This window comes from Hyperolius riggenbachi, chromosome 10, assembly GCF_040937935.1.
Source record: "Hyperolius riggenbachi isolate aHypRig1 chromosome 10, aHypRig1.pri, whole genome shotgun sequence".
Classification (NCBI taxonomy): Eukaryota; Metazoa; Chordata; class Amphibia; order Anura; family Hyperoliidae; genus Hyperolius; species Hyperolius riggenbachi.
Genome location: NC_090655.1, coordinates 4,236,317 through 4,245,207, shown reverse-complemented (window position 1 = coordinate 4,245,207; position 8,891 = coordinate 4,236,317). Strand labels below are relative to the sequence as shown.

General features: G+C 46.3%; 1 protein-coding gene across 2 annotated transcripts in view; it reads left to right on the top strand.

The window, feature by feature from the left end:
* The first annotated feature begins 6,294 nt into the window (after positions 1-6,294).
* Positions 6,295-8,891, top strand: part of MMS19 (MMS19 homolog, cytosolic iron-sulfur assembly component) — a 131,238-nt gene continuing 128,641 nt past the window's right edge. The window contains exon 1 of one of the 2 annotated variants that reach the window (XM_068258868.1): positions 6,295-6,455. In XM_068258868.1, coding sequence (XP_068114969.1) covers positions 6,368-6,455 — 88 coding nt within the window. In that variant the 5' untranslated portion in view covers positions 6,295-6,367. The remainder of the gene's footprint in view (positions 6,456-8,891) is intronic. The other variant, XM_068258867.1, reaches the window with a different exon arrangement.

The following is an 8,891-nucleotide window of genomic DNA, read 5'->3' as shown; positions in this document are numbered from 1 at the left end:
TCCCACATCTCATGCAGCACACATCATTGACCCATAAATAAAATGCAGCACACATTGACCCATAAATAAAATGCAGCACACATTGACCCATAAATAAAATGCAGCACACATTGGTCCATATATAAAATTAGGCACACATTAGCCCATAACTGCGGTCAATTACAGTATGATTGATTGCTGATCGCCTGCTGCTATGGGCAAATTGCTAGTGCAGTGTCTCCCTACGGGAGCATACACAATGCAACATTGAAATCGCGTTGCAACCGCAAAAACAAGGCATGTAGCTTTTCACAAAAAATCTTCAAAAAAATGTCTGTTGATTTTCAGTGTGAAACTGCCCTTTACAGTTACCTACAGAACCTCATACGTAACATCATCAGAATAACGAGCAGTTTGGTGTTCCATAATCACAACTGCTGAAAGATGCAGCACATTTCGTGAACACAGTTCCCTTCCTCAGGAAAAAGAAAGAAAAACATAATAATTATAGCATTAAATTCCTCCACAGATTATGTAACACATGGAGGAATGGCATGGATTGTAGTACTAATGGAGTACAATTAACAATAATGTGTGTAACCCAGGGCCGGGCCGAGGCATAGGCTGGAGAGGCTCCAGCCTCAGGGCGCAGTGTAGGAGGGGGCGCACAATTCATTCAGCTGTCATTCCTAATTGTGTATGAAGCAGAAAGAAATAAGAAAAGGGGATACATAGCAGTGACTGCAAGCCAGATAACTAGATATTAAGGTGTTGGGGAGGTTGTGGGCCCTGTGGCCCTCTTACTCTAATAGCAATCAGTGTGTGATGGCTGGGGTGGGAGGGATGGAGGGGCGCACTTTGGTGTCTCAGCCTTGGGTGCTGGAGGACCTTGTCCCTGCTCTGGTGTAACCGATTACATGTTAAACTGATCAAATTGATAAGCGCATAACATTTTAAAAAAATTCATTGAAAGTCCCATTACAGGCAAAATGTTTTACCACAGTCTTCATTTCTGATGGGAAACTAGGTGGTTTACGATCGATTTCCAATTGGGGATTCATCGATTTCTTGCTGGATTGGGTCGCCAAATGCAGCGTATGACCCCCCTCGCCGCATAATTCTTATTTTTACATGCTGTCCCTCCATTCTACGAGAGGTTTTTCCATTTGTCGAGTTGCACAAAGTATACTGAGTCAAGGTTGTGGCAAGTTCAATGCCGACTGAAAATCCTAAAAAATACAATCTTTCCTTTTTCCCTTGTCGGTAATTGTCCCATATAGGCACAAAAATGTCTTTATAGGGCAGATGTAGCCCCTCGCTGTATATTCTGCATGTTTTATTCATGGCGCCCTCCAGAGAGCGTGCACCGGTGTATAAAAGAGAAAAACGTTTCTGGAAATAGCGATTCTACTTTCTGAATGAATGTAGCCGACCGACTCGCAGGGTGTTTATTATGTCAGCACAACCCACAATGGGGGAACTTGCCATCTTTGGAAAATAAGAGGCTAATACAAATAATTTATTACGTCTTTGCAATTCATTTAAAGGAGAACCAGACCAAATCAGCTTACAGAGGCGGGGAGGGAAGGGACGCAGGCGGAGAGCGGCGCTAAAGAGAAGGCGGGGGCGGCAGAGAGTGACAGCCTGGATGTAAACAGCCTGCTAGCGACACGCTGCATGTCACTAGCACAGTGGGGGTTTTTTTTGGTGAGAAGGATTTTTGGTCTCTTTCAGCCCCTGTACACTGTAAAAAATAAAACAAAAAACAGTTTAACTTACCTAGGGCTTCTACCGACCCCTAAAGATGTCCTGCGCCTGCACCGGTACTCAGCCATCTTCTGTTCCTCCGCCGCAGCTCACTTCCGTATTCACCGACTTTAATGTTGCTAGCTACTGCGCCTGCCTGGCCGTAGCCGTACGCCTCCTAGCTCCCGCTCACGTAGCTGGAAGCGTCCTGTGCACAGGCACAGTATGAGGGTTTTCTCAGCTGGCGACATTAACCGTCTATGCCATGTGAACGTGAGCTTCGCGTCCGCAGAGGCAGTTGCTAGAGCCGCAGGGACACACTAATCACGTCCCTGCAGTTTGAGGGGTTTGCAGGCGATCGTGCGAGCAAATGCCCGCGATCGTGCTGTTACAGGCAGCAGGGAGAGATTGGCTGCAGGGGACAAAAGTCCCCTGTGCCAATCCGTACATTAACGCCAAGTAAACACTGTTTTTGTTCAAAAACAGTGTTTATGCTTACATAGAGCTCCCGCCGTGATTTCCACCGGTTTCCGCAGCCCGATCGTTAAATTTATGAATGGTAACTAACAAAGTTACCATTCATTAATCTCCCCTTGGCACTGTGATCGCAGGTTTCCATTGAAACCTTGCTTCACTTTCCTAGTTACAATGTAGCAATACATTGTATCCTATGTAGCGTACTTTTACACTACATAGAATTTTGCTCAGCGTGGACATCTTGTGGCCAAATAGTAAAATACATCTACTGACTTCAGTGGAAAAAAAAATAATATCTATGTCAAGAGGGCATATAATTATTAAATAATGGGCAAAAAATTAGTGATGGATGTAAAACTGAAAAAATGCACCTTAATTTCCAAATAAAATATTGTCACCATACATTATACTAGGGATATCATTTTAAAGGGAAGCTTAACTGAAAGGGATATGGATGTTTCCTTTTAAACAACACCAGTTGCCTGGCAGTCCTGCTTATCTCTTTGGCTGCAGTAGTTACTGAATCACACACCTGAAACAAGCATGCAGGTAATCCAGTCGGACTTCAGTCAGAGCACCTGATCTGCATGCTTGTTCAGGGGCTGTGGCTAAATGTATTAGAGGCAGAGGATGAGCAGGAGAGTCAGGGAACTGGTATTATTTTAAAAGGAAAAATCTATATCCTTTTCAGTTTAGGTTCCCTTTAACGTTGCAATAGCCGGGACAAATGGCCAAATAAAATGTGTGGATTTTAATTACGGTAGCATGAATTATTTTAAAATTATAATGGCTGAAAACGGAAAAATATTTTTTTCAATTGTTTATTATTATTATGATTATGATTATGCAACACGGTGGCGTAGTGGTTAGCGCTCTCGCCTTTCAACACTTGATCCCAGGTTCGAATCCCAGCCAGGGCACTATCTGCAAAGAGTTTGTATGTTCTCTCCGTGTCTGCGTGGGTTTCCTCCGGGCACTCCGGTTTCCTCCCACATTCCAAAAACATACGGATAAGTTAATTGGCTCCCCCTAAAATTGGCCCTAGACTACAGTACTTACACTACATAATATATATATATATATATATACACTGTACAGTGCTGCGTAATATGTCGGCGCTATATAAATACTAAATAATAATAATAATTATTCCCATTATAATGCATTTAGAATAAAATAATTCTTAGCATAATATACCACCCAAAGAAAGCCTAATTAGTGGCCAAAAAAACAAGGTATAGATCATTTTGTTATGATAAGACGCCGTGCCAGTTCATTGCCTGTAGCCCCGCTCCAGCCTGCATAGTCTCCGGCAGGCAGAGCAGGGCTACGGGAAGATGGCTGCCAAAGCCCTGTACTGGAGACAATTTGTGTCTCCAGTACAGGGCTTCGGGCGCCATCTTGCCGTAGCCCTGCTCTGCCTGTCAGTGCGGGAGACTGCAGGAGGAGCAAGATGGTCCCGGGAGCAGGTGAGTAAATGCTTTTTTTTCAGGTGAAATGCTGCCCAAATTGCGTTTATTTTGTGCTGACATGTTTCTCACATTGCATTTATTTTGTGCTGACATGTTTCTCACATTGCATTTATTTTGTGCTGACATGTTGCTCACATTGCGTTTATTTTGTGCTGACATGTTGCTCACATTGCGTTTATTTTGTGCTGACATGTTGCTCACATTGTGTTTATTTTGTGCTGACATGTTGCTCACATTGTGTTTATTTTGTGCTAACATGTTGCTCACATTGCGTTTATTTTGTGCTGACATGTTGCCCACATTGCGTTTATTTTCTGGTGTCTGGGGTAACTGTTGCTGCATTTATTATTTAATGGTCATAGATGGCTATGTTTGCTGCTTGGGGGTTACGGTATACTATTAGCATCACACAGTTTCTGCACACCCATGATGCGAATCCTCCATGGCGTAAACACTGCTTTCTTATGCCTCGCTGTTACATCATTATGCACGCTCCGCCCATACAATGTCATGGTCACGCCCATTTTTTGGCGTGGCGCGGCGCGCAGCCCCCCATTTTTCGGCCCCCCGTCGTCCCAGGTTGAACCAACAAAAATCTGGTCACTCTAAGCAGGGCCGGGCCGAGGCAGAGGCGAGAGAGGCTCCAGGCTCAGAGCGCAGTGTAGGAGGGGCGCACAACTCCCTCAGCTATTGTTCCCCTATTGTGTTTGAAGCAGAGAGAAATAAGGAAAGTGGATACAATGCAGTAACTGTAAGCTAGATAACTAGAGATTAAGGTGTTGGGGGCGCCTCTTGGTCTAATAGCAATCAGTGTGTGACGGCTGGGTTGGGAGGGATGGGGGAGGGGCCTCTTAGTCTAATAGCAATCAGTGTGTGACGGCAGGAGTGGGAGGAATGGAGGGGCACACTTTGGTGTCTCTGCCTTGGGCTCTGGAGAACCTTGTCCCGGCTCTGACTCTAAGTAGTGATAAAGTTATTGGGCAATGAATGGGAGGAGTGCTGAAATGTGAAAATTCCTCTTGTCCATAAGGTGAAAAATACCCGCGGGCTGAAATGGTTAAAGTCTGCGAACACGTAAGTGGGTCACTTACGTGTTCGCAGACTTTAACCATTTCAGCCCGCGGGTATTTTTCACCGGATCTCCTAGGAGTGGGATAGATATAAAAAAAAAAAAAAGTTTAACTTACCTGGGGCTTCTACCGGCCCCCTGAAAATGTCCTGTGCCCGCGCCGGTACACCGGTACTCAGTCATCCTCCGTTCCCCTGCAGCGGGTCACTTACGTGTTCGCAGACTTTAACCATATCAGCCCGCGGGTATTTTTCACCGGATCTCCTAGGAGTGGGATAGATATATATAAAAAAAAAAGTTTAACTTGCCTGGGGCTTCTACCGGCCCCCTGAAAATGTCCTGTGCCCGAGCCGGTACTCAGTCAGGGGGCCGGTAGAAGCCCCAGGTAAGTTAAACTTTTTTTTTTTTTTTTTTATATCTATCCCACTCCTAGGAGATCGGTTCATCATGAGATAGCTGGGTAATCTGTAACCCAATGTCCATAGCTCCCAACTGTCCCTCTTTCAGAGGGACAGTCCCTCTTTGGGAGCCCTGTCCCTCTGTCCCTCTTCCCTCCTCATTTGTCCCTCTTTCAGGACTTTGTCCCTCTTTCTATGTAAATATATATATTTCTCTACTAAAAAAAATGTGTTTGATTGACTCTAAACTTTATTCCCATCCAAATCAAATCAAATCAAAGATAGCTTTATTGGCATGACCAAGATTTATTACAGGTATTGCCAAAGCAAAGGGAAAATAGGGGACATGGGAGGGGGTGGGGTAGGGGGACAATGGCTAAGCAGTCTGTGGACATTTTTTTTTTTTTTTTTAGGTTTACAGTTCCGTTATGCTCCTCAGTCTGTGGCATGCTGTGACATAGTGTGCAGCGATTGTCACTGTGGATTCCTCTTCTCCTAGTAGGATATATGTTTTTCTCTCATCTTCTAGTGTGAGAAAGTCTGGGAATAGTCCTTTAAATTGATATATTACTAATTGTAAAATGTTAATATGAAGCAGGATAGGAAGGACCAGTGTGATTTAGATTATAAAACAACATATTTTTCTTATTAAATCCTTATGGTATGCATGACTAGGGGTGTGGTGGGGGCATGATTAGGGGTGTGGCTTAAGTGACCCTCTTTCTCATCTCAAAAAGTTGGGAGGTATGCAATGTCCTTGTAATGTTTGTATATAAACTGATGCGTTTGTCCCATCCCAGCCACAGCATGTGGACTTTACTGTTAAACTGTATAAACAAATAAACAATAAACTTATGAACAGCAACCATAAGGAACTGTTTTGTTTTTTTGAATAAAGTTTGTCGCTCTTGAATGTTACGTCACGTGATGACTTTACTTCGCTTTTGCTTAGGTAAAAGTTGTAATAACAACAAACTGTTATAAATGTCTCCACTTCCGCGTCGAGGCCTTACTGTGGCGGCCATTTTCTTGTCGCCTGCCCCCCCAGCCGCTCCAGCGTGGTGACGTCAGCGCATGACTGGAGTCAGGAAGCGGCGCAGCACTTCGAGCTCTCGTTTTGGGAGTGGGCGCGGTTCTCTGAGTCACGTGATGCGGTTAGCGGCGTGGGGATCGCGCATGCGCAGTGCATTGGTTTTCAGTCCTCCTCGGTGTCTCTCAGCGGAACCATGGCTGAGGGGCAGAGCGCGCTGTGGGCGCTGCTGGAGGAGTTCATCGCCGGCCAGCAGGATAGCAGAGCCGCTGAGGTGGCCGCAGGTAACGTCATGCGGAGTAGAGGGAGCTCTGGTGACATAATGCTGTGCAGAGGGGAGACTCCTTCCATATGTGACCCCCACACCCTAACCAGACTGCACCCCCCCCCCCCCCCCATATCTGCCTGCCCTCCTCCCCACCAGCCTGCACCCCCCCCTTTCCCCACACACACACACTCCCTAACCAGACTGCACCCCTCTGCCTGCCGCCTGCTTCCCACCCCCCAACCAGCCTGCACCCATCTGCCTGCTTGCTGCCTTCATCCTCTGCCTGCCTGCTCCAACACACACACAAGCACCCACCCCAACCAGCCTGCTTCCTGTGCCCCTCTATCTGCCTGCTTACCCCCTCCCCAACCAGCCTGCACCCATCTGCCTGCCGCCTGCTCACCCCCTCCACAAACCAGCCTGCACCACTTTATATGTTCACCCCTCTCCCAGCCAGGCTGCCCTGCATGTCTATGTCTCTGCCTCCCCCCCCCCCCCATTCAGCCCCACTGTGCCTTCCTGCTCACCCCATCCCCAACCAGCCTGACCTGCACCCCTCTGCCTGCTCACTCCCTCAATCAACCAGCTTACACCAGTCTACATGCTCACCCCACTCCCAGCCTGACCGCTCTGCCTTCTCTCCCCCCCCCCCCAACCAGCCTGTACCCTTGTGCCTTCCTGCTCACACCAGCTCTGTGCCTGCCTGCTCTCCACACCTCTAACCAGCCTGCCCTGCACCCCTCGGCCTGCCCCCTTCACTGTCCTACACCCCTCTGCCTGTGCTCCCTACCTACCCAACCAGCCTGCACCCTGCTACCTTCTCCCCCTCCAACCAGTCTACCATGCACCCCACTGTCTGCACAACTCTGTCTGCTCCCCCTAACCAGCCTGCCCAAATATTCCATGCAAAGGTATTTAAAATCAGTGTAGTTGTCAACTTTATAAATAACACCCCACATTGCAGTGTATACAATAAACTGCATTAAAGAGGAGCTGTCAGTCATACTATTTCAGAAAAAATCCCACATAGATAAGTAGATAAATACTTGCTCTACTTACATAACAGATGTACTGCACTGTCCATGTTTTGATTTTAGTGATTTTTCTACAGTAAAAAAAGAGAAAATCCTTCTTAGCATTTCCCATAGTAACTGTGGCTATTTTGAAGCCAATCCTGAAGTCATTTCCTCCCTTACTCTCCTCTGCCTGATTGTGTATGCCTTGCCCACCCCTCACTATAGAAACTGCATTCAGCATGAGAAATATTGGCCAATCGGAGAGGAACAGAGGTGTGGGAGGGGAAAACAGGCGGGAAAGAGGCTTCAGCCAATCAGGCTGCATTAGTTCTATATTTGCCCCCCACTCCCTATAGGACAGGGCATTAGCTCAGCCAAGCTCGATGTTCATACCTGGCTCTCAGACAAGGTAATTGTGCCCACCTCTCTGCCTTCCTTTAATTGCCAATGGATGCCATGTTTCCTCCTGGATCCCCATTCGCACTCGTATGGGTACATTCGCACATCCAATTTTGATTGTCCAATAATTGCCTAATTTTCAACATTTCCGTGCAGTATGAGAGCTTACCTGCAGAATGTATTCAAAATCTGTTGTCCCTTATAGTACATGGAAGTGGTAAAATTGGACAATCAAAATTGTATGTGTGTACGCACCCTTAAGCCTCATGTTCATGGGAAGAAAAATGTTAGAAACAAACGATGAAGGACTCATTCAGATCCAAAGCACAAACGACAGCTTACTGGAACATCAAACAAGCGATCCACATTGGTGCACGCACAACAGACATGACGGATCACGATCATTTGTCAGCAGTAGTGTGTACAAAGCTGCGAACGTTTTTCAAACAATGTATCCACGGAGTCTACGGCGCTTCTACCTGCATCCTGCGTCCTTTATCAATCCTATTAGTTCATGATCTTTGGCATTTCTGTTGCAGTCTTCTGCCATCGTTCACATCAAATCGCTTAAGATCTTTTGAACTTGATTGTGGAATGACTGTACATCGGTTGTTTTGCACGATTCTATCTTACGGTGTGTACGCATCCTTACCTCCCAAATCTTCCCAGATGACAGCACAGCTGCTATTTGTTGTTTTCTGCTGATGTTTTACTGTCATTTGTGGGCGTTTGGTGGAGGTTTCTGCTTGTGGTGTGATGAAGGGATGATCTGAGTGTTAGTATTACTATATAAGTGGGGAGTTCAGTTTGCAGCGTGCTGGAGGTTTCTGCTTGTGGTGTGATGAAGGGATGATCTGAGTGTTAGTATTACTATATTAGCGGGGTGTTCAGTTTGCAGCATGCTGGGGGTTTCTGCTTCTGGTGTGATGAAGGGTGAATCTGAGTGTTAGTATTACTATATAAGTGGGGTGTTCAGTTTGCAGCGTGCTGGAGGTTTCTGCTTGTGGTGTGATGGATGCTCTGAGTGTTAGTATTAC